At 47.2% G+C, this 27,094-nt stretch overlaps 1 protein-coding gene across 1 annotated transcript in view; it reads left to right on the top strand.

Annotated features, from left to right (window-relative positions):
• Positions 1-598: 598 nt before the first annotated feature.
• The window catches only part of LOC147716904 (uncharacterized), a 188,561-nt gene continuing 162,065 nt past the window's right edge, over positions 599-27,094 (top strand). The window contains exon 1 of the mRNA XM_086920455.1: positions 599-1,598. Coding sequence (XP_086776581.1) covers positions 616-1,598 — 983 coding nt within the window. The 5' untranslated portion in view covers positions 599-615. The remainder of the gene's footprint in view (positions 1,599-27,094) is intronic.

Below are 27,094 nucleotides of genomic sequence, written 5' to 3'. Positions count from 1 at the left end.
TACTCCTTAAACCTGCCACTCTAGGTAGTAAGTAAAAGTTTATTGATTTATCACAACTCTTAAAAGCATACTCTTTGAGCCTGGGTGTAAGGATTTGCAGGGCCCCCAGGCAAAATGGCATTTGTTCACAAGCCACTAAGCACTTCCTCCGGGTCACTGCTATTCCTCACTTTGCTGCATGTCAGGCCTACTCCTCCTGCTTTCCTGGTGTTTGACAGGCTGCCCCTCTCTGCACGAGGACCGGTGTTCAAGGCACCTAGTCTTTCCGTACCACGCTCACAAGCTTATTGGAATGGTATCTTTTTAGATGGAATCTTTTGAAATTTGATTGTTAACAAAAAAATACCCTGTAGATTGCAAATTCATTAAAATAGTAAATTGCTTATTCTTAACAACTATTTTGCTTTAGGTATTTTCACTTTGGTTATTCTAATTGTAAATCAAATCAAATTAAGTTCAGCTTCACCGAAGAGGATTTTTTTTCTAGCCATGCATTTATTTTGTTTTGTAGTGTATACTGCGTATTATGTGCTGGAACTGCAATTTTATGTGGCTATCCGTGTTAGATAACCTGGAATGTGTTTTTTTCTGCTTGTAGCAAATGCTGCTACCGTGATGTTGAATAAACTGTCGATCCCAGGAAAGCAAAGGAGCATCCACGCATCATCCATGGCAGATTTCGACTTCTCCCTTCACTCATTTGACGCATCCTTCAGACCAGTGAAGCGAGCAAAGGCCAATTCCACAACGGAGCGGAGAGGGGTCTATCCCATGCTGATCCAGGAAAGAGACTTCTTTGCAGAGTTGATAAAGTACCACCACCAGAACAAAGGCACCAACACAAGGCTGAACCTTTTCAGACTCCATGCCTCATCGGCCACCCATCACGAAGGGATCCAGCCTGAAGATGAGGAAGAAGAAGACTTTCTGATACCAGCTGTGCCAAGACCATTACCCAAGGCAAAACCAGAGAAGAAGTTGGTAGTTACAAATCCGGTGAGGATCTCAAAGCTGAAACCAGTTGTAGATGAACATGAATCAGTCACACAAACAGAAATTACTGCTGCAGCTGAAGGCAGTGGAAATATGGGGAGCAAAGAAATTAGAGGCCAAGGCGGTGCTCGGATGACACAGTCCCTGGAGATGGTAAATTTAAAATATCGAGCCACTGAGGTACAGAAAGCAATACCGACCAAGCGAAGGAATACCAAACCTTTCAACACTGTAAGCACCAGCCCACCAACTAGCAAGACACCCTCTTCAGAAGAGACTACTTCTTCACTATGGAGGACACCCCCATCTGATCCAAGCGACCCGCCCACACAGAGAGGTACCCAGCATGTAAAACGGAAGTCCAACAGCCTCAGGAAGGGTGGAGCCAGTGTGGGCCTGAAGAAAAACAGCCCCTCACTTCCTTCTGGAAACTTGCAATCAAGAGGTGCAGCTGGAGAACAGAACACCAGTGTGGTTTCAATCTCCTGCAATCCTGGATATGTTCACACCGAGAGTCTCTGCAAGAGTGTTTGTGAATTAAATCCTGCGTACTGCCATAATCGAGGCAAGTGCCTTATACTTGAAAACGTCGGCCCTCTATGCAGGTAAGACTAGGCCTAAATTGTAGTATCCCCAGGTTCTGTAACTAAACTGTGCCCCGTCAGCTATCATCTCTATGCTGTTAGTGCCCTCCCCTTCTCAATCCCTAGCCTTGAACAACCAGAAAACGTTTATGTTAATTAATTGAAATTCAAAAGTGATCTTTGCCGACCACAGTGTTTGAACTCTAGGCCTGAGGAAAATGGCAAATGAACAACTTGTCGCCTTTTCCCAAAGAGATGACCTTCTAAAGCAATGTTCTGGGTCTTTGACATGAGCACCTCTTGTCAAAGACCCATAAATATTGCTTTAGATGCATGAAAAAGATGACAGTTAAATTCACTTGATCACTGTCCTCTGGGAAAGTCGCCAAAGCACAACTGCAAGTTCGTCACAGCGCATCATGTCAGCTTTACTGCGTCTCTCATAATAAGTATTCCCATGTCAGAGTAAGTGAGCTCCAACACTGCTCGTGCAGCGTATAATCAAATATGGGGTGAATTACCTACCACTAGGTCGTGGTCGTAGAAACACAAGAACATTTTGTTCAATCAACCATGAACAGGCCATCAAAAGGTCAGACCCTAGCTCTCCTGCACACGAGGGATACTCGACTCTTCTCACATGCAGTCCACTGCTCGATGGACTGAGACGGACTGAAACTTGCAATGTCAGCCTAATCCCAGATCACTCAGACATTGCAAGCCAATGCTGCATGAAAACTATTGTTGACAAATTTCAGGCTGGATGGTAGATGGTCTTCCACACAGTCCCAAGCTGTCTGGTTCTTCCACAGAGATAGGGCCGCCCTGATGTTTCTTTGGTTAACCCTGGAGATCATTTTACAGACTGCTAGAGTAGTTACACATAGGGTGAGTAGGTGTCCCGGATTTGCTGAGACAGTCGCAGGTTTTCATAGTGGGTCAACTGAACACACTTTTTATATGTTGCAATGCAGGATTAGTTAACAGACTTTTCAGAAATCAATATATTTAACACCGATGAGCTGTATGCTGTTGAATACTATGATCAGGTGGTTCTGCTGGGGCCACAGACTTTGAAGCAATAAGCTCTCAGCACAAACAATAAAGATGAGGCCACTGTCGTTGCATATTTTCAGGGTAGATTTTGCATACTGTTTCCAATTGTCCAGTGGAGGTTTGTTACAAATTCCAAAATGTTTCCACACGTTCTGGTTGCAGCATAAACAGGAAGGAAATCCCTCAAATATTCCTGATGAACTCAACAGACTCGAGCGCATATCTTTCAGTTGCAAAGGGATCATCACAAATTAGGTTCCTGGTCCACAAGAAATGCCCAGTACTAATGGTGCAATCAGAATTCTTCAGTCAAGCAACAGCTTCCTGTCTCTGGACCTTCTTTTGTAGCCTCAGAGGGAAATACACCAGCACAAACAGGCTTCACTTGTAGCACCTTACCCCTATTTATTCTTATGGTCAGCAGCAGACTAAAGGAAAATGCAGGAAACAGAGGTTCAGGCATAACCAGAGACTGCTCTCGCCATTGTTCTCTGGCCGGCAAGCAGAAATTTTCCAGTTTAGAGGGGAGGGAGGTATTTTTTCCTCTTCATTTCTAGGCAGATTTTAGGTTGAAGATTGCTGCGCAGTGCAGTGTTTTGGGGACTTTTTGAAAGCTGACCTAAGAATGCATTCTGCCCACTGCTTACTATTGCCTTTGTGGTTTGTAACTCACATTTGCTTGCTTTCCATTTGCTGGCTTTATTTGTTTTAGCCTGTCCAGCATGTCATTGTCCTTCTCGTGCTTGCTGTATTATTCCACAAGTGCTCGCTTTCTGTAAATAGTAGGCCTGTTAGAAATTGGGTTTCTGGTTGGTAGAGGTATGCACCCTGTCCAAGCTGGAAACGAAATCCTAGTCAGGGTAAGTCACAACACACCCTAAATTATCTTGTGCTCACCCTCTGGAAGCTTGTCACAGACCAGTCAGATTTAACTTAAGAGGCAATGTATAAAGTATTTGTGCAAAACTTCAAACAGTAACACATGACAACAACACACAAAGACTCCACACAAGTTTAGAAAAATAGAGTACAATATTATAAATAAAGCAAGACCAAAACAACAAAAATCCAATAAGTAGAAGTCGAGGTATGATTTTTTAAAGAATAAATGTAAAATAGCACTTACAAGCAATAAGCTTTTAAAGGGGTTATCTAGTCGTGCTGGACAGGGCAAAGTCAAAAGTTCAGGCTGACTGCAGTGGAGCGCGGGCCGGATACAGGGACCTACTTGGGCTCACGAAACAGAAGCTTCTTGATCTGGGATGCATAGTTGTCGACGAGGATTAGAGGTACAGCTGAAGCGATGCGTTGGTGTTAAGCCACTGTGTAAAGTCGCCTTTGGAATCGACCCATCGCCTGCTGTGGGAACAGCAGTCGCGCATAGCATTCGGAACCAGTGGCTCGCACTCAGAACTGACACATCGTTGTGGTTGTGTGGAGAAACACTGTGGATGAGATGAGTCGATTTTCTTGATGCAACTGCGACTATGTGTCGGATCCAAGTGCTCCTGCAGCTGGCGATGTGTCGATTTCAAAAGCAATGCACTAGTTCTGAAGGTGATGCGCTGTGTCTGCTCCACGCAACAATGAGGATGCTATGGTTCCGACTCACGCAAAGATGAAGATGCTCCGGTTCTGATAAGGATGCGTGGTTTCTGGTTGATGCTGTACTTTATACCCACTTCCAAGGGCCCAGGACTGGGTTGGCACCACTAGGCAGGGCAAGACTTACTGCAAGCAAAGTCCAGGTGCTGTAGCAGGAGGACCTTAATTCTTTGATGTCCCTGAGACTTAGAACAGGAGGCAAGCTAGCAAGCCCTTGGAGTCACTCTGGGTTCAAGTGATGCAGGTCCATCCAGTACTTCTCATCCAGTTAGGAGAACAGCAGGAAGTATGGCAGCTCAACAAGATGTATCACAAAAAGGCAAGAGCCAGCAAGTCCTTGGACTCACTCTGGGTTCACATGCTACAGCTCCAGTTATTCTCACACAGGTAGGAGAACAGCAGGCAGCAGGGCATCTCAGCCAGGCAAAATCACAGAAGGGCAAGAGTCCAGAAAAGCAGCAGTGCTGCAGAGTGGCAGTACTTTCTGCAGCACAGCAGTTCTTCTTCCTGACAGAGTCGGCACAGGTCTAGAAATGTACTAAGGCCATGGTGTCAGAGGTCCAGTACTTATACCCAACTGTGCCTTTGATGTGGGCAAACCTTGGAAGTGCACTGAAGATCTCCCTTCCTGCCTTGGCACCAGACTCACAACAGGGGGTATTCTGCCCCTTTGCGTGTGGACAGGACACACCCTATTCAGGTGTAAGTGTGAGGCTGTGCCCAGCTATTCCCTCCTATCTCACAGGATGGGAGGGAGGAGCTCCTAAGCTGTGACTGTCTAGAAGAAATACACAAAGCCCAGCTGTCACCCAATCCAGACTCAACAGAGACAGGCAGCAGGCACCAAATGCCTAAAGTAGGTAAATGGCAACTTTCTAAAAGTGGCATTTGCTAGACAGAAATTTCCAATCCAACTTCAGCATGAGTTGTGATTTTAAATTGTGAGTTCAGTGAAAGCAAACTTGAAAAGTATATCTCTTCAGAATTGGGAATGAAACTTATACGATGTAATAAGGTAATCCCAATGTTATCCTATGGGAGAGATAGGCCTTGCAGTTGTGAAAAACTGAATTGAGTGTTTTTCACTACCAAGACATGTAAAACTTAAAAGTACATGTCCTGCCTTTTAAATACATTGCACGTGGCAGTCTCAAACTGCACATACAGGCTCTGCAGTGGCAGGCCTGAGCCATGGTTAGAGGGCTAATTAAGTGTGTGGCACAATGAGTGCTGCAGGCCCACTACTAGCATTTAATTTACAGACCCTGGGCACATGTAGTGCACTTTACTAGGGACCCATAGGTAAATTAAATATGACAATTGGGATTAAGCCAATGTTTCCATGTTTAGGGGAGAGAGATCACAGGCACTTTAGTACTGGTCAGCAGTGGTAAAGTGTGCAGAGTGCTAAAAGCAGCAAAACTAGGTCAGAATATGAATGGAGGGAGGCAAAAAGCTGGGGGAAGACAACCCTAAGTCTATCAGGTCTAACAAGGACTTTAAATGTTGTTCTGATCTTGCCACATTTGATGTGCATTCAAAAACAAAGGATTTATCTGACAACCTGGGGGTCTGAAAGGAAAGTATTTTTTCTAGCACGCAACAACATTTAAATGTCTGTAAATGAAAGTTGTAAAAATATTTCAGAATATATCAGAATTAGGAAAGCACCACAGAAGCACATTTTTTGTAATTTTAAGGTGTGCTGGAAGCAAATAATATAATAGATTAAAACAAATCAATACAGTAGTTTATGCCATTTCCCCGCTTTATTGCTTGTGCGCTCTACAGTTATATCAGTAAAACTGTACGTCTGTGCCAATGTAAAGGTCATTCCAATTGCAAATGTGTGGTCTGTGATGGCAGTGCACTACCACACCATGCATATTCCACACTAAGTCACTCCACTCTATGCCACTCTACTCTCCTCTATGCCACTCTATGCCCCTCCACTCTACAACACTCTATGCCAGTCCATGCCAATCTAGACCACTCTACACCACTCCACTCTATGCCACTCTACAACACTCCACTCTATGACACTCTATGCCGCTTCGCAACACTCCACTCTAAGACACCCTGTTACACTCCACTATACATCAATCTATGCCACTCCACTCTACAACACGCTACAACACTCCAATCTATGAGAGTCTGAGCCTCTCCATTCTACTACACTCCATGCCACTTTACATCACTTTATAACACTCCATGTTATGCCACTTCACTCTATGACACTTTACTCCATTCTACACTATGACACTCTACTCTACAACACTTTACTCTACTCTATACCACTTTACTCCACTTAAGGCTATGCCACTCCACACCTCTTCACTCTGTGCCACTCCACTCTATGACACTCTACTCCATTCTATTCCACTCCACTGTATGACACTCTACACCACTCTATACGACTACACTCTACCACAACCCGCTCCATTCTACAGCTCTACTCCACTCTATGACACTCCACTCTACGCCACTCCAGTCTACAACACTTTACTCCACTCTCTGCCACTCCACCCAGCACCCCTTCACTTTACTTCCCTCTACGAAACTCCAATCTACACGACTCTCGATACTTTACACCATTCTATGCTCCTTTACTCTACGTGCACCCACTCTACACTCTTCACAGTCACTCATGCACCTCCACTCAACAACACTTTACCCCACTCTACCCACTCTTTATCCCACTCCCCTCCAGTCTAAACCCCTCCCCTCTGCTCCACTCTATGCCACATTACGCCACTCTACCCCACTTTAACCCACTCCACTCTATGCCATAGTATGACACTCAACTCTACCGGAACTACCAGGAATTAGCTCTGTGGGCAGCAGGCGGCAGTCTAGATGCTGAGGATGGGGGGGTTAAAAGCACGGCCGTAGCGTGGCAGCGCAGTGGATGCGCTCAATGGGCATGCCAATGGTGTGCCAAAGGCAAGCCCGTCTGCGCCCATCTTCGCCCAACAGCGTCTGAACGGGACCAGAGGCCAGGAACCCTTCCCCTTTTTTGCCTGATTCCAGTCACCCCATCCTCTACTCTAGAGAGACACTTCTCAACCTAGGTAAGGCCCTCACACATGCTGCAATACCATGTGGTAAGATGGCTCCAGTGGGTAGTGAGGGACCATTCTCTTGCTTTAAGTGCACGTGAGAAAGCCGGATATCACTGTGAGCAGAATCCAGAGACAAAGGCAATCTGACTAGACTCCCACTGAACTTTGTTTACCTGAACTCCAGATCTCTACCCAAACATTGGGGCCTAATACGATTGCGGATTTCCCACATCCTCCGGGCCGGCGGAAGCCACCGCTGGCCCGGAGGATGCGGGAAAACCGCCGCGGATGCTTGAAAGACCCACCGCCAAATTAGGATGGCTGGTGGGTCTTGGAATCTGTCCGCTGCTTTTCCGCCGCGGTCACCTTTCGACCGCGGCGGAAAAGCAGTAACATGGCTGGCGGTGTCTATCAGACACCGCCACCCATATTATGATGGAGTAGAAAGTATGCTTTTCCACGGCGGCTTTTCCGCCGTGGAAAAGCATACGGACCTTCACTTCGGGGGCCCGTTGCGGGCCCCCTGGGTGAAGGGGGGTAGGGGGTGCACACGGGGGTACCTATGGTACCCCTCTGCATTTGCGTGAACAAAGCGGCAGGCACCGCGCGGTGCCTGCCGCTTTGTGCACGCAAATGCCGTGCATGCATTTTTAACATTGCGGCGGGTGCAGCTTGAAGCTGCACCCGTCGCAATGTTAAAAATAGAGGATGTGACCGCCATCCTGGCGGTCACATCCTAATCTGCACGGAGGGACCGCCGCTGCCCCTGCGGACGGTCCCTCCTACTCTATGGTGGCGGACGGACTTAGGTCCGTCCGCCATCATAATCGGCCCCATTGTGTGGAGATCTAGGACATCTTAGTAGAAAGGAAACCAGACTTGGGGGCCGATTATGATCGCGGACGGACTTGAGTCCGTCCGCGATCACCGAGGATGAGTGAACGTCCGCATGGGCTGCGGCGTTCCCTCCTGTGCAATTAGGATGTGACCGCCACCCTGGCGGTCACATCCTCTATTTTTAACATTGCGGTGGGTGCGGCTTCAAGCTGCACCCACAGCAATGTTAAAAATGCACGCATTGCATTTGTATGTAGAAAGTGGCAGGCACCGCGCGGTGCCTGCTGCTTTCTGCATACAAATGCAGGGGGTACCTTAGGTACCCCCCATGTGCACCCCTCACCCCCCTTCACCTAGGGGGCCCGCAACGGGCCCCCGCAGTTAAGATCCGTATGCTTTTTCACGGCGGAAAACCCGCCGCGGAAAAGCATGCGATTCCCTCCATCCTAATATGGCTGGCGGTGTCTGATAGGCACCGCCAGCCATGTTAGTGCTTTTCCGCCGCGGTCGGAAGGCAACCGCGGCGGAAAAGCTGCGGACGTAATTCAAGACCCACCAGCCATCCTAATTTGGCGGTGGGTCTTTGGAGTCTCCACAGGGGTTTTCCCGCATCCTCTGGGCCGGCGGTGGCTTCCGCCAGCCCGGAGGATGCGGGAAAACCGCGATCATAATCGGCCCCTTAGTTTTTATTACTGAAACTTGGTTAGATGAAAACAATTCCCCTGATATCGCCTCAGCTCTTCCTGTAGGCTTTAATTACTAAAATGTGTTAGAAAGGGGCAGAAGGGAGGGGGAACAGTCTTTATATTTAAGGATCGTTTTACCTGCCTTCTTTAACCAGTAACACTATCAGGAGATCACAAAATCCTAGCATGCCAGGTCTCCAGTGGGGAACAAAAAATGTTTGGTAGGCAGTTATATATAAACCCCCTCGTTACAAACCAGAATTTAGAGCTAAATTACTGGCACAATTGTTTCCCTTTTGTCTGAAACATAATCACTTTTTAGTTATAGGTGATTTTAATATTCACTGTGAAAAGAGGGATGACAATATGGGCAAACCATTAAAAGGTGATAAGCAGATTTTACAACTCAAACAATGGTTTAATGGACCCACTCATGTTGCTGGCTGTACACTCATCCTCTTATTCTCCAATGTTGAATCTGTAGGGGTTGTGGAACCAGAGCCCCTTACTTGAACTAATGATTCTCTAATAATTTTATTCTCACCCTCCCGTTTAATAAAATCAGCCCAAGTACGCCCTTGACCGGGAATAAGAGACACCGGAATCTTATAACTCCCGAACTGTTTGCCTTTCATTTTCCTTTAAGAGATCAAATTAACCTAAAACAGTTCCAGTTCAGACAATGGTTGATATACTAAATTCAGCAATAACTTGCACACTAGATGTATGCGCTCCCAAGATAGTAAATAAATCTATAAGGAAATCTGTTAAAATGATGAAAGAGGCGTAGACCAGGTGAAGTAGGTAATAAGATCTGTACTTTATTCTTTAGATCTCTTCTTAGTTACAGGTGACCAGATAGGAATGCCCCACCAGGAGCAGGCCCTCCACTGCTCAGCCCATCCACACCAACTGACATACTCATCCAAACCAACACAATCAACATTCCATCTGATGTCATCACTGGCTGAGCAGCAGGGAGAGAAGCTCTGTAGGGAGGGAGTATTAAGTAAAAGTACATTACAGCAAAATCCCCCTTAGAAAAGTGGAATTCCTCTGACCTAAGACAATGTAAATCTCTTGAACATAAATGGAGAGCAACCAAAAGTAAGGACGATAAATTAGCCAGAGTTAAAGAATTATCACACAGCTATTAAACATGCGAAGAAGTCATACTTTGTACAAATAATCGAAGCAAACAGTTCCTCAAATAAAGGACTATTGAAAATAGTGAAGGAATTATGTAAACCAGAGGGTATGTCACAAACCTTGACTGCGTCAGGAGACAACTGCGAGAAAGTCAGCAATTGTTTTGATAAAATAATCTACTCTCCTTTTAAAAAGAAGCCTACCCCAGAGGGTTACCTCATCCCGGTGCTCAATACCACTTAAGTAATATTGTATCTCTATCGGACGAACAAGTTGCCAAGGCAATGTTAGAGGTCAAATCAGGATCTCCTTTCGACCCCTGTCGGCATTTAATTTTTTCTTGAATCATAACTGTTCTCTGCCCTTATGTCACACACATTTTCAATCAATCGCTAGATACAGGTGTATTCCCAGAATCATGGAAATAAGCAATTGTGTCCCCTCTGGCAAAAAATGTTTGTATTAAAATGTGACCAATCTATCAAATTTTTCGACTAATTGCCCAACTTCCGTACCTGTCCAAAGTTTTGGAGAGATTGATTAATAGGCAATTTTCTGATTATCTCGAGTGAACGATCTTTTTGACCCCTCATAAACGGGCTTTAGGGCCTCTAACCCTGTTAGCTGTTTTAGACAACATAGGACATTTGCTGGACCATGATAAAACTGCCGCCCTGATCCTTTTAGACTTGTCAGCAGCTTTTTGACACCATGCCAAACAATATCCTATTGAGAGCTTTATATGAAAATGGGCTTTATTCTAAGACTCTTCATTATTTAGTGTGTCTTATATAGCGCACAGCTTCCCCAACGGGGTGTCCCGGCGCTCCTGTGCGATCTTCAGCTGAGTTAGATATTTTTAGAGAGGGAATTAGCAGAAGAGGAAAGTTTTTTAAGGCTTAAATAATTTTTGCCTAACAGAACTCAGGCAGTGCAAGTGGGCTCCTTTTCCTCCAGTCCCAAAACATTAAAGTGTGGTGTGCCGCTGGAAGCCTCACTCAGCCCCACTCTTTTTAATGCCTCTGTTTGCCCTTTGGCCACGATTGGCAGGAAATGGGGTTTTAATACCAGGTCCTATGCTGATGATACGCAGTTGTTAATAACTTTCGAGGAAAAATATGAGAACACCAAGAGTAACTTAAGTACCTGCCTTTCAGAAACCGCAGGTTGGATGTCTGACTACTGCTTGAAATTAAGCGCAGAGAAATCTGAGATACTGCTTTTTGGTGGTGCACAGCTATTTTGGGACACAACCTGGTGGGCTCAATCATTAGGCAATGCTCCTGAGCCCAAAGTGCTGTAAAAAATCTTGGATTCTTGGTATACAATTAAGTATGCAAGACCAAGTCGGAGCATTGTGTGGTAGATATTTTGCCATGCTAAAACTACTGAGGAGACTTTTTATTTGGATCCCCCTGAATTGAAGAAAAACAATCACTCAGGCCTTACTGACCATTAGTTTAGACTATGGAAATGCACTTTATGTCGGCAGGGTCAACTATTTATTTTCCTTTCCCAAGTCATTCAGAATGCAGCTGCCAAGTTGGTTTGTAACCGTAACAAGTATAGTTCTGCTTCAAACTGCCTGAAAGAGCTTCATTGGTTGCCTATGAGACAAAGAGCCAAGTTCAAACTATTAAGCTATGCGCATAAAGCCCTTTACAGATTCAGACCTAGGATCCTGCAGGAAAAGCTGGAATTCAATGTCCCCTTGCAAGACCTTAGGTCATGCAATCATGCCCAAGTTAAAACCTTACTCATAAAAAAGCTAGAACTGGAGGTCGCTCTTTTTCCTATTAGGCGGCTACTCACTGAAACAAACTCCCGTTGGAGCTCCGCATCACTGACGAACACATGAAGTTCAGAAAGAGGCTGCAAATGTGTTTTTTTAAGGACTTGAGCACTGATGCTTCACGGGCTAAGGTTCAAGTCACCTTGGTTTATGTCTCATGCCACTGTATTCCCCTAAACAGATTTTCACCTATCCTAGTTCCATGATATCCTTTGGGATGAGGGTTGCGCTTTACAAATACAAATATGGCACTCCACTCTATGACACTCTACACCACTCAACTCTACGCCACTCTATGAAACTTTACTTTATGCTACTCTATAGCCCTCCACCCTATTGCACTGTGCTCCACACCTTTTTACTCTAGTCCACGCCATGCCACTTTACTCCACTCTAGGGCTCGCATGCCACCCCACTCTACCCACTCTTCGACACTCCATGCTACTATGCAACACTTCACTCTACAGCACTCTATGCCAGTCTACAACACTCCACTCTACGGCCCTCTATGACACTCCACTCTACTCCACTCTACAACACTCCACTTTACAACACTCTATGCTGCTCTATGACACTCCTTGCCATTCTGTCACTCATTTTTACTCCACTCCACTTCAATTTACTCTGCTCTATGACACTCCCTCCTGCGGTACCCCACGCTAAGAGACTTAACTCTATCCTAAGCAATGCCACTCCACTCTACGGCACTCCACTGTATGGCACTCTACTCTACAGCACTCCACTCAACTGCACTCCAATCTTCAACACTATACTCCACACTACGACACTTTACTCCACTGTGCAACATTTTACTTCACTCTAATTCACTCCACTCTATGAGACTCTGTTCCCCCCTAGGCCACTCTTTTCTATGACACTCACTCCTCTCTATGCCACTCTAAACCTCACCACTTTACACCACTCTACGTCAATCTATGCCACTTAGCTCTAGGCCATTTTACTGCACTGTATTCCTCCCCACTCTATGCCACTCCACTCTGTGACTCCACTCCACTCTAGCCACTCCCCTCTTCCCACGACACTCTATGACACTCAACTCTATACCACGCCACTCTACGACACTTACTCCACTATGTGCCACTCCACTCTATGACACTTTACTCCACTCTACACCCCCCCACTCTACTGATCTCCACACTACAGCCTTCCATTATGTGCACCTCCAAACTAGGCCCCTTTGCTCCATGACACTCTCTCTATGCAACTCTACAACACTAAACACCCCCCTACGTCCCTCCACTCCACTACCCTCCCCTCCACTCTATGACACTCCACTCTATCAATCAAACAGCATTTGTTGAGCGCTGCAACGTCACCCCTTGGGGGTATCTGGGTGCTGGGGTGTGAGGTCACTGTTGAAAAGCCAGATTTTGAGGGGAAGGCGGGAGAGGAACGAAACGAGTAGTAAAAAGGCAAAACAGAGGGCAGAAAAATGAGCGAGCAGAAAAGGCAAACCAGAGGGCTGAAAATGGGCAGAGAAGGCAAAACAGAGCAGAAGAGGGCAAAACAGAGGACAGAAAAACGAGCAGAAAAGCCATATAGAGGGCAGAAAAACAAGCAGCAAAATACAAAACAGAGCAGACAAAGGCAAAACAGAGGGCAAAAAAAGAGCAGAAAAGGCAAAACAGAGTAAGACACGAGCAGAGGAGGCACACACAGAGGGCAGCAGGTAAACAGGCAGCAGAGGGTGGCAGACTGTGGGCAAGCTGGACAGGAGAACCGTTGCAAGGGGAGATGGCATGAGGAACTGCTCAATGGGGTCGAGCTACGGCCTCTTATGTAGATCCGGGGAGAGGGCGGGACGCTGGGTGGTGGGAGGAGGGAAATGCGGGGAGGATAGAAACAGCGGGAAGAGGGAAAAAACGGACAGAAAACGGCACAGTAGAGTGCAGAAAAATTAGCAGAAAATGTAAAACTGGGGACAGAATTACAAGCAGAAAAAGCAAATCAGAGTGGAAGAGGACAAAACAGATGGCAGAATAAACAGGAAGAAAATGCAAAACAGAGAGCAAAAACGAGCAGAAAGGCAAAACAGGGGGCAGAAAAACACGCAGAAAAGGCAAAACAGGGAAGAAACAAGCTAAAAAGGCAAAACAGAGCAAGGAATGAGCAGAGGAGGCAAAAGCAGAGGCTAACAGCCAGCAGAGCATAGTGGACTGCGGGCAAGCTGGACAGGATAACTGTTGCGGGGGAGCTAGAACAAGGACCTACTCCATAACATTTTACTCCACTCTATGACACACTACTGCACTCAATTCACCTATTCCCCTATACACCCCTCTTTGGCAACCCACTATACAACATTCTACTACACTCTACTCTATGCCCCTCAACTCTATGCCACTTTAAACTATTCCACCCTACACCACTTTACTCTACTCTACTCCACTCTACTCAACTCTATGCCACTCTACTCCACTCTGCTCCACTCTACTCATCTCTACTCCACTTCACTCTAATCCAGTCCAGTCTACTCAACTTCACTCTACTGCACTCCACTCTACTCCATGACACTCCACTCTATGCTATAACACTCTACTCCACTTCTCTCGCATCTATGGCACCCTAAAACCCTCTACTCAACTCTACACCACAACACTCTACACTACTCCATTCTAAGACACTCCACTGCATGCTACTCTCCTTTAGACCACTAACATTCAGCCATGCTGAACAGCAGTTACGCTGGTGCACAACAAGGCTAAAACACACTGGAAAAGCCAATAGATCTTGCATTAGTGAGACCTATTGGCTTTGCCAATCCTTGTTCTCTTTAGAGTGGGTTTTAAAGAGTAAAGTAGTCAGCCATCAGTGATAAAATCTAATCAATCCTATTACAATGCCCAACATTCCCATTTCTTGTTTTGCACAACAGTGCTTTTTCTGTCTTGAATACATGTTTTGTGGCATTAGATCTATTAGGGACCCCAAGATCACGAATCCTTGTCTCAACTCAACAGAGCTCTTCCCTGTTGCCTTGGTCCACGCTGGCCCACCCAACTGAGCTGTTTGCGCTGGCTATAGGTTCCTCTTAGTCTCACTGACCTTTCTTCTGACTGGGTAAATGTGCTCCAAGTCCTGTTATACAGTTATATCCTACATGACATACCCAAGGGAAGTCCTGCAGCACATCCTGGGCGTGCAGTGACTTGAGCTCTAAAGAGGTAGCTGGAGTGCAGGCTCATCGGAAGCATGGATGCACTGAGGTTGAGTACGATGGGGCAGATTTACAAGCTCCTTTCGCCACTTTTGCTTCACTTTCCCATGTTAAAAATGACGCTACTTTGGCGCAAGGGCTTTGTAAATAAGCCCCGATGCATTTAGTATCTCATAACAGCTAACAAGGGATTTGGTGACTCAATCTAACTTCACCACAGGTCGTTTCTGCCTAGGCTACTTTCACAGTGCTAATTGTTTGTAATAGCATTTTCCAATAACAATATACAAATCAAATGTCAGAACATTTTAAATTCTGTTTTCCTTGTGCATACAACGTGCAGCTATGCAGGAGATCTGCAAGCAGACAAGTATTTTTGAAGAGTTACAATTATGTCAATTTGGGAGAAAAAACACCTATCCTTACAACAGGGAACTCTGTTGGGCTTAGTAAGCAGGCAGCTGCCACTGCAGAGGAGAAAATGCTAAATATCTAACAAAAAAAACAAAAAACGAAGAACACGAAAAGATACAATTAATACCACAGCAGCAACAATGCTGAGATTATGTGTTTTGGCTTACTAATGTTTCAGGGTTACTAGGGAATACTGTTGTATTGGTATCATAACCAATACTGTTGAGGTTCCAACTCAACATTCAGAGGGTGCATCATGTCATTTCAGATGTCTGTGCTGTGATGGCAGTCTGGGCCATTTATGGAAAATGAAGACGTATATCATGTACTTCCTCACGGTCTGTTGGAAAGCCCCAGGGCTCTGGGGATGGGTGTTGACAAATACGCCTCAACACTTCTTGCTAATAGCACTAGCTATTCAGAAAAGGGGGTGGTGATGAACAGAGTGTCTGAATTAAGCAGACCACTCTTACCCAGTCCAAAGATCAGGGCTTGATCCATCACCATTATTTATCTCACTGCACCATCTCAGCTCAGAACGTGGCCATATGCAAATCAGTCTGTCCCTGGCCCAGTGCATCATGGGAACAGGGCAGACTAAACTACCAAGCCAATTCTTCACCAGAAAGGAGACAAGCTACCGGGGACCGGTTTCTGGCATTTCAGCCGTCTTCGGCCCGGCTTGCTTGAATCCTGATGGTGCAGTGAGAAAGGGACTCATGTCTGAGTATACCCTGCCACACCTATAGTGGCCAAAAACGATTCAGAAAAGGGGGTGGTGATGAACAGAGTGTCTGAATTAAGCAGATCACTCTTACCCAGTCCAAAGATCAGGGCTTGATCCATCACCGTTATTTATCTCACTGCACCATCCCAGCTCAGAACCTGGCCATATGCAAATCAGTCTGTCCCTGGCCCAGTGCATCATGGGAACAGGGCAGACTAAACTACCAAGCCAATTCTTCACCAGAAAGGAGACAAGCTACCGGGGACCGGTTTCTGGCATTTCAGCCGTCTTCGGCCCGGCTTGCTTGAATCCTGATGGTGCAGTGAGAAAGGGACTCATGTCTGAGTATACCCTGCCACACCTATAGTGGCCAAAAACGATTCAGAAAAGGGGGTGGTGATGAACAGAGTGTCTGAATTAAGCAGACCACTCTTACCCAGTCCAAAGATCAGGGCTTGATCCATCACCGTTATTTATCTCACTGCACCATCCCAGCTCAGAACCTGGCCATATGCAAATCAGTCTGTCCCTGGCCCAGTGCATCATGGGAACAGGGCAGACTAAACTACCAAGCCAATTCTTCACCAGAAAGGAGACAAGCTACCGGGGACCGGTTTCTGGCATTTCAGCCATCTTTGGCCCGGCTTGCTTGAATCCTGATGGTGCAGTGAGAAAGGGACTCATGTCTGAGTATACCCTGCCACACCTATAGTGGCCAAAAATGATTCAGAAAAGGAGGTGGTGATGAACAGAGTGTCTGAATTAAGCAGACCACTCTTACCCAGTCCAAAGATCAGGGCTTGATCCATCACCGTTATTTATCTCACTGCACCATCCCAGCTCAGAACCTGGCCATATGCAAATCAGTCTGTTCCTGGCCCAGTGCATCATGGGAACAGGGCAGACTAAACTACCAAGCCAATTCTTCACCAGAAAGGAGACAAGCTACCGGGGACCGGTTTCTGGCATTTCAGCCATCTTCGGCCCGGCTTGCTTGAATCCTGATGGTGCCGTGAGAAAGGGACTCATGTCTGAGTATACCCTGCCACACCTATAGTGGCCAAAAACGATTCAGAAAAGGGGGTGGTGATGAACAGAGTGTCTGAATTAAGCAGACCACTCTTACCCAGTCCAAAGATCAGGGCTTGATCCATCACCGTTATTTATCTCACTGCACCATCCCAGCTCAGAACCTGTCCATATGCAAATCAGTCTGTCCCTGGCCCAGTGCATCATGGGAACAGGGCAGACTAAACTACCAAGCCAATTCTTCACCAGAAAGGAGACAAGATACCGGGGACCGGTTTCTGGCATTTCAGCCGTCTTCGGCCCGGCTTGCTTGAATCCTGATGGTGCAGTGAGAAAGGGACTCATGGCTGAGTATACCCTGCCACACCTATAGTGGCCAAAAATGATTCAGAAAAGGAGGTGGTGATGAACAGAGTGTCTGAATTAAGCAGACCACTCTTACCCAGTCCAAAGATCAGGGCTTGATCCATCACCGTTATTTATCTCACTGCACCATCCCAGCTCAGAACCTGGCCATATGCAAATCAGTCTGTTCCTGGCCCAGTGCATCATGGGAACAGGGCAGACTAAACTACCAAGCCAATTCTTCACCAGAAAGGAGACAAGCTACCGGGGACCGGTTTCTGGCATTTCAGCCATCTTCGGCCCGGCTTGCTTGAATCCTGATGGTGCAGTGAGAAAGGGACTCATGTCTGAGTATACCCTGCCACACCTATAGTGGCCAAAAACGATTCAGAAAAGGGGGTGGTGATGAACAGAGTGTCTGAATTAAGCAGACCACTCTTACCCAGTCCAAAGATCAGGGCTTGATCCATCACCGTTATTTATCTCACTGCACCATCCCAGCTCAGAACCTGGCCATATGCAAATCAGTCTGTCCCTGGCCCAGTGCATCATGGGAACAGGGCAGACTAAACTACCAAGCCAATTCTTCACCAGTAAGGAGACAAGATACCGGGGACCGGTTTCTGGCATTTCAGCCGTCTTCGGCCCGGCTTGCTTGAATCCTGATGGTGCAGTGAGAAAGGGACTCATGTCTGAGTATACCCTGCCACACCTATAGTGGCCAAAAACGATTCAGAAAAGGGGGTGGTGATGAACAGAGTGTCTGAATTAAGCAGACCACTCTTACCCAGTCCAAAGATCAGGGCTTGATCCATCACCGTTATTTATCTCACTGCACCATCTCAGCTCAGAACGTGGCCATATGCAAATCAGTCTGTCCCTGGCCCAGTGCATCTTGGGAACAGGGCAGACTAAACTACCAAGCCAATTCTTCACCAGAAAGGAGACAAGCTACCGGGGACCGGTTTCTGGCATTTCAGCCGTCTTCGGCCCGGCTTGCTTGAATCCTGATGGTGCAGTGAGAAAGGGACTCATGTCTGAGTATACCCTGCCACACCTATAGTGGCCACAAATGATTCAGAAAAGGGGTGGTGATGAACAGAGTGTCTGAATTAAGCAGACCACTCTTACCCAGTCCAAAGATCAGGGCTTGATCCATCACCGTTATTTATCTCACTGCACCATCCCAGCTCAGAACCTGGCTATATGCAAATCAGTCTGTCCCTGGCCCAGTGCATCATGGGAACAGGGCAGACTAAACTACCAAGCCAATTCTTCACCAGAAAGGAGACAAGCTACCGGGGACCGGTTTCTGGCATTTCAGCCGTCTTCGGCCCGGCTTGCTTGAATCCTGATGGTGCAGTGAGAAAGGGACTCATGTCTGAGTATACCCTGCCACACCTATAGTGGCCAAAAATGATTCAGAAAAGGAGGTGGTGATGAACAGAGTGTCTGAATTAAGCAGACCACTCTTACCCAGTCCAAAGATCAGGGCTTGATCCATCACCGTTATTTATCTCACTGCACCATCCCAGCTCAGAACCTGGCCATATGCAAATCAGTCTGTCCCTGGCCCAGTGCATCATGGGAACAGGGCAGACTAAACTACCAAGCCAATTCTTCACCAGAAAGGAGACAAGCTACCGGGGACCGGTTTCTGGCATTTCAGCCATCTTCGGCCCGGCTTGCTTGAATCCTGATGGTGCAGTGAGAAAGGGACTCATGTCTGAGTATACCCTGCCACACCTATAGTGGCCAAAAACGATTCAGAAAAGGGGGTGGTGATGAACAGAGTATCTGAATTAAGCAGACCACTCTTACCCAGTCCAAAGATCAGGGCTTGATCCATCACCGTTATTTATCTCACTGCACCATCCCAGCTCAGAACCTGGCCATATGCAAATCAGTCTGTCCCTGGCCCAGTGCATCATGGGAACAGGGCAGACTAAACTACCAAGCCAATTCTTCACCAGAAAGGAGACAAGATACCGGGGACCGGTTTCTGGCATTTCAGCCGTCTTCGGCCCGGCTTGCTTGAATCCTGATGGTGCAGTAAGAAAGGGACTTATGTCTGAGTATACCCTGCCACACCTATAGTGGCCAAAAACGATTCAGAAAAGGGGGTGGTGATGAACAGAGTGTCTGAATTAAGCAGACCACTCTTACCCAGTCCAAAGATCAGGGCTTGATCCATCACCGTTATTTATCTCACTGCACCATCCCAGCTCAGAACCTGGCCATATGCAAATCAGTCTGTCCCTGGCCCAGTGCATCATGGGAACAGGGCAGACTAAACTACCAAGCCAATTCTTCACCAGAGAGGAGACAAGCTACTGGGGACCGGTTTCTGGCATTTCAGCCGTCTTCGGCCCGGCTTGCTTGAATCCTGATGGTGCAGTGAGAAAGGGACTCATGTCTGAGTATACCCTGCCACACCTATAGTGGCCAAAAACGATTCAGAAAAGGGGGTGGTGATGAACAGAGTGTCTGAATTAAGCAGACCACTCTTACCCAGTCCAAAGATCAGGGCTTGATCCATCACCGTTATTTATCTCACTGCACCATCCCAGCTCAGAACCTGGCCATATGCAAATCAGTCTGTCCCTGGCCCAGTGCATCATGGGAACAGGGCAGACTAAACTACCAAGCCAATTCTTTGTTGCATTCTAATCTAGGACCCTGATCGATACTGTGACCTTATGCCCCTATTCGGCTATAAATCCATTTGTTCCCTATATTGGCATAACCGTTCAAGTGCAATATTCAGAAACTCATCTCTCGCCTCACACGAACAGAGCCACATTTCAGAATAGCTTTCTCTGCCACTTCCTTTGCAACCAATTAGTGCAATGACATAGCAGAAGTTACTATCTGAGATTCCTAGATTAACACTCCGAGTTCTTCAACAAGATAAAAACTCAGCAACCTGGAAATCCCCGCTTGCTGTGTTTTGATTAGCAATAGAACTCTAATGAGCACTGATAAACGATCACTTCCTAGTGACATCTTTATTGACGTCTTATGTCCAACAAACGTATGTCAAACAAGGCACCTTTCAGGTATAAATATTACCAACATTGCCTTAATCAAACGCTGCTGTCTCGTTGCTGTTTCGCTGAAGCTGATGCGGCCAGCTATCTCGCTGCTGCTGAAGAAGCTGTCATGCTGATGATACCATAGCTGCTATCGCTACTGCTATCGCTGCTAACTAGCGAACGATGGTGTGGTGAACTTAGGAGCTGAACAGCCGTCCCTCTGCAAGAGCCCAGCAGATGCAAGCTGCCCGCGGACGCTGCCCCTCCTCCTCCTCCTCGACGTGCTGAGAAGAGACGCTGTCTTTCTCCTGCAGAGAAATCCAGCTCCGGCGTTTCTAGTCTACCCTTGCGGGTGACTGGGATATCGACCCCCTGAAGGAGATACCAGACCTCCATCATTCTATTCCAGAGGTATGGTGTTGACTAAACCCTTAGAGAGAATTCTTGAAGCAAACCTTGGCAAAACCAACTTAACTTAAAGCTACTCACTTACTCCCCTTGTGGAAAGTGAGCCCATATTAGTATCGATGCCCGGGCTGCTGGCGCAAGTCGCCTCTTAGTTCCCATTCTGAATAGTTACCAAATAAAGAGACGGGCGCTGGGAGCAGGAATCACAAGAACAGGATTTATTACTCATGAGGAGAGCCTGTCATTTCGGACACGAAACACAGTGTCTTTCGGGAGGTGCTCTAACAAGTGAGCTGAGACATCGTCTTTTATACCTTACAAAACACTTGGCATTACAATCACGACATTGTGAAACAAGGATAAGACATCCCCATAATCCTCGTGTCAATCCTACCCCACATATGTTCACAATAGAGACCCTTGACCTGCTGATAAGAGTGGAGGGTAATCACGCAGCTGAGTGTTCCGCCAATTTTTAGGATGTGTGCGCCTGATCGTAGCCCAGGGGGTGGGGTGGCCAGGATCAATAGTGGGTCCTTTGAAGAGGAGTGACTCCATACAATAAGGGGCAGTAAACAGTATCTCCTGGCTTAGGCGATGACCTCAGACATGTGTGGTCAGTCAATCGCGGAGGGAGGGTTTACTAACAGAGGGGTTATTCATGAAAGGAAGGGAGGTGTTGGTCAGGCGCGGCCGTGACTCCCAAGGACAGGGTCTTGCAGAAGAAGAAGGTTTATGACTTGCCCGTGTGAGGGAGAAGGGGAGGGGGGGGGGAGCCAGGGTGTGCACAGGGACAGAGTCGCACAGAGAGAGAGGTCTTATGACCCGTACATGAGAGAGCGGGGGCAGTCAGGTGCAGCTGGGGAGGGCTATGTCAGCCGAGGCGAAGGATGCCTCTTCAAGAGGAAATGGGGGGTTTGCGTGGGTCAAGCAGGAGGGTTGCCTTTCAGGGCAGGGTCGCGCAGAGGGAGAGGGTTTCATGGTCTATGCATGTGAGAGAGGGGAGGTGCAAATACGCGCAGAAGGGAAGCCGGTGATTCTAATGAGCGGGCAAAAGGCCAGGGTGCCTAAAATGGCTGTCATGTACATATGGGCACGGGCTTTTACTGGCGGAGTGATGCGGTCAATATTTTACGGTATTCATGGTGCTTACAGGGAGAGGAGTGGGAAAAGGCAAATGAACGCTGCTTATGTACATCAATTTTTCTAATTTTCCACAGTCGCCGCTTTTTACATAACAGAGTTCATTTTTCTAATTGATGGGGGTACATATAAACAGGCGCCGTCGAAGAATTAGCATTTGTCAATACTAACATTTGGCATGTAATCATGGACAGTTGATGGGATTGGCAGAATGCAGCACATAGGAAATTGCATTTGTTGAGTTCCTGACATTTCAAACGCACTACATAGCATAAATGCTTCTGACTTTCTCAAAGAATGTGACCAATGAACATTTTGACCAAGTAGTTGAGGGCGGAATTCAGTTCAATACACAAGATCTCTTTGTCACAGTGTCTTTTTAGCAGTGAGCCATCACTGGTAGGCTCTAGTCCGTGTCCTTTAGTTGGCGCTGTTGAGCACCGGCGGTGGAGCTATAGGTCCAGCTCGGATCTATCCTTACGCGTTGCAGGGTGCGGTCAGTCCTCTGCTGTTAGACCACAGTCCTGTTCCCTAACCAATCCTTTTAGTGGAGCCTTATGCTCGGCACCTATATTTCCGTGGCAACACCCTATTCCCACCTGAATGCTGATCTTCCTTTTGGCAAGAAGTCACATGGAAAAGAGGGTGTGTGGTTCAAATAGTCGATAGGAGAGAGGGCGGAGTGGGGTCAGATTTCCTGGGACACACCAATGGGACCAAGGGAGCAAAGGATAACGAGCAGGCAGGCCCATCAATCGGGCCCAAAAAAGGGGGACGGAGACTCCAGGCACACGTGGGTTAGCAGACGGAGGACTTCAGGGCAGCCCGTCATTTTTCATTTTCCACGTTTGAAATTGCTGTCTCGTCCCGCATCTTGTTGTTCTGCAGCTCCACCTTTGGTCGAGGTCACATGTGTCTCAAGATCTGCAGCCAGGCTGTACGTCACGTCCGACCCTTCTCCTCCGGTGATCGTAAATCTTTGAATAGGTACAAAACAAGCTTTAGAGAACTGGCAGGAGAAGACATTTATGCACGTGAATTCTTCCCTCAATCCTACGCACTTAGGAGCTACGCTCATCGGTCACAGTCAGAGGTTGGTTACTAAGCAGTGCATATGTCGGCATTCCTACTGAGTTCATGCCAAGTTTATTCATCGTCTATTTATAACACAAATGGAGAGAAATAAGACTCCCATCAACTGCGCATTTCATCAAATTCAACATTTCGGAACCTCCAGTGGAGACTTGCCTTTCAAACCCGAGCCTTTAACAGTCTAACATTTCCCTTCAAGGCTGGCTAACTTTTTCAAACAGGGCGGGGGCGCTATCATCGAGAGTCAGGGTAAAACAGGTTTTTCTCGAGGGACGATAGTTACTCATGGTCATCATGTTTATATCGGGGACAGCAGCTGGGGTCAATCAAGTGGGGCGGGGATGCTTCGGGCATTCGCGCTTGGGTGCAAAGGGGGTGGGGCAATCTGGGCATTGGGGGGTCAATCTAGACGTTGGCGTTCGTCTCTGATGAACTAAAAAAATAAGGTGCCATTGACATATAGTTCCCCTATAAAAGACCAGATTGGGGGACCTTAGTCGTCTTACCTGTCCTTTCCTTCTCAGCCAATTCGAGTTCATTCATTTTGCAGAAAGGAGAGGTAGTAATATGGCGAGATACGATCATTTTAGTTTCGGTCAATTTCGCTGAACACCTTCGCGTTCAATAAGTATCCAATCAGACTGGTGCCGGCGGGGCACAATTTTACCACAAAAAGGAAGAGGGAATAGGGATACTCTCATAGAGAGTGAGAGTCGGCCGCAATCTAAACGAGCCATTCGGTACACGTATGACATGTAGAGAGAGAGAGAGAGAGAGAGAGAGAGAGAGAGAGAGAGAGATAGATAAGGGGGGGGAGAGAGAGAGAGAGAGAGAGACGTGTACGAAAATAGGTCATTTAGTGCGCTCACAACACAGAACAGCAGGGGGTCAGGTAACGGAGAGACGCAAACAGAGGGAGGACATAAACCCCTACAGTACACACACACAAACTCAGACGAAGGAAGACAGTACATGTATTACATATATAAGACATTCACGACAAAACATAAAACAATTATTGGCCAAAAAGATCTATTTTTACATCCTGCGTATCTTTAATATCCTATTTACCTACGTGCTTAGTTCTTTTTACCTTTCCCTCCTTTTCCCTCTCGCTTGCTATTTTTGCGAGCGTTCTCAATTGCCAATACTTACACCTCGGTCAGCCGGTCAGAAATTAACCTGGTCGGGCTATTTACCCACGGTTGGATCTTAAACCATTTTTGAGTTTCTTCCTTTGGTGGGAAGTTCTCCAGGCTGAGGCAACGGCGGGTATTGATCGGGAGAACAGTCGGACAGCTTGGCTATATCTATAAGAGTGTGAGAAGGAGGTGGTACATTTTGAACATCAGCAACATTTCTAACTTCCCAGACGGGTGGTGCCTTGGTAACCCTTACCCCAGCACTCTTCTTTGTCCTTTCCCTATCTAGTCAAACGTCTAGTTACATTATCTAACGTGCTATTTCGAGTCAATTTCCGTCATACAGTACCCGTCAAGTTTCTATGTCAGTCCATCCTCCCAGTCGCTACATTCTAAGGAGGAACAGTCATGTCTAAGTCTACGTCTTTTAAAAACTCATCAACATAAGGACTATGCTCAGATCCCCTCCTTCCCTTTTCGTCGGTTGTTTCGATCATCGCTCTTCCATACTTCAGCCGACGTTCCGACGCGACCTGCAGAAGGGAGGAGAAAGAAGGGGGTGGGGGCAGCATTCAAACCACATCAGCATGCAGTAGTCCGAAAATGTTTTTACCTACCACATACTCGACCTATCTCCACGTAGTGCATTTCTCTACCATCTCGGCGTTTAAGCCCAGAGGGACCAGTAGTGTCAGATAGATAATCATTGATGATCTGCGTATCTACATGAGTCACTTGGTCGTGACCCCTTTAGGTTGCGTGCAAGGGTGGCGGTCAGGTGGTATTTCTGTGGTGTCGTTTAAGGGCGTCTAAAACACTTTTCCGGCTGCCTGTGACACATAATGTAGCTGCTAAATATCGGGCCCTTTTTAACCTTCAGCCTTAATCATACTTATTCTTCGCTCACAGTAGTAACACATTCAAAACTCATTAATGCAACCGCTACAATTATACTTTCTTTTTCAAAATACCTTTAATAAAAAGTGTTGGTGTACAAATACGGGCCTACAACCCAGTGGACCGGCCACGGAGCAGACTGGAACTGTACATAAGAGGAACGAAGTCGGTGGCCGTTCATTGCATAAAGTGCAGCAGTGCAATAAAATCGTATCGAACTTTCCTAAATGGCAAGCATGATGCATGTCAAGAATTCAAGTTTTCAATTAATTCATTAATTCATTATCCAAATGCCCACTCAGTGCCTACATTACACCAATTCATTGCTCCCAATCGTAATTAGTACCCACCCTAAATCAGTTCATTGTCCCAACACATAATCAATATCTGTCTTACATCGCTTTCTTCTCTAAGCACATAATCACTATCCATCTTATCGACTTTCATTGTCCAAAAAATGCACACATATCTCCGGGCATCAAGGTTTGAGCAATCCGGGTGAACAAGGAGTTTGAAAGTTTCGTTTTGTGTATCGGCGCCATTTTGGGCGAGGTCAGGCAGGTCCCAGTATAGTCAGAATGTCTCCAATGACTCGTGGTTGGACCAGAACCTCTTTTGGCAGTTCAAAAAGTTTTCGTAGTGGGGTGACAGACTAACAATATGAATCATCAGTCAAAAAAAAGTGGGGAGGGAGGCAACAATCTTTTCCTACCGGGTCATTCTGGTGTTCCACCGGAACTGAACAAATCTGTATCTTTGCAGGATTTTAGTCATTTCCAAACTGAGGCTGGCGCCGGCAGGAGTGCGCTGACGTCTCGTGGCTCCATCGGAGGACGGGGTGGGGGGCGCCTCGTGGGGAGGTCGGCCCCCCGGGCTCTTTTAGAATCTTCAAGGTCGAGGAGTACAGGGCGTGTGCCCGTCCCGGGCAAGGAAACCCGCTTTTTGATATGGACCCCTTCTTCAAGCAGGAGCGCTGGGGTGTCGCTGGAAGCCTCCACCTGGAGGGAGGTGGGGGAGGCTCGTTCGCGCCGCCTCCCCCTTCCAGTGATCCCGCGACGTTCCTCGGCTCCAGCGCTTTGGTACAGCCATGCCAGGCAATGAAGATGGGGGGGGGGGTCGGTGGCTGAGGCAAGACATCCCCCCCTTGTCATGTGGCGGGACTACCTGCAACTATCCAGGGGTTGCCGTGTGGCTGGACTACCTGTCACTCTCAGGCGTTGCCATGTGGCGGGGCTACCTGCAATTATCCCGGGCCGAGTGCAGTTGCAGCCATTATTGCGCAAAGAACCGCCGCCGTCCTCGCCTTGGCTTCGGCCTTCGATGAGAGCCGGATCAGGTGAGAGAGGGGGGGGGTCGGTGGCTGAGGCAAGACATCCCCCCCCCCGTGGCCTGCAGGGCAGCAGAAGAGGGGAAAAGGAGAGGTCATTACGATTTTTGGGCCGTCCGCCCCACAGCCTCCCCTTCCGACTGCGGCCAGCCGAGCCCTGCACACATCGAGGCCTCGCCTTCCGGATGGGCGTAACCGCGGACCTGTTGCACTTCGGGAGCTTCCGGAATGGGGGTAGGTACCCATTGATTTGTATCTATTTCATGTGACCGTTATTTGGGCGTGGTGGGCAATGAGGCAGACATGTTTGGAGCAGGAGTACGCAGCGGAACCTAGCTACCTCGTGGCTGTCTTGCTGTCAAACTTTTCGCCATTTTATATTTCTTATTACGAACTGTTTCTAATGTTTCTTATTTTTAGTGAAGTCGAAAGCTCATCAGGGGGTTACTGACTTAGCCCGATTTCTTTTATTTTTCCTTCTTTTCCTTAGCGTGTTTCAAGCTAAAGTTTCTGTTAACAGGGTACGGTGATCACTTCATATTTTTGTGCGTCCTTTTCATTAGGGGTACTTCTGGACGGACCAGATGAGTTAC

Source organism: Lissotriton vulgaris, chromosome 5 (assembly GCF_964263255.1).
Source record: "Lissotriton vulgaris chromosome 5, aLisVul1.2, whole genome shotgun sequence".
In the NCBI taxonomy this organism is placed as follows: domain Eukaryota; kingdom Metazoa; phylum Chordata; class Amphibia; order Caudata; family Salamandridae; genus Lissotriton; species Lissotriton vulgaris.
This window is presented reverse-complemented; position numbering and strand designations above follow the sequence as displayed.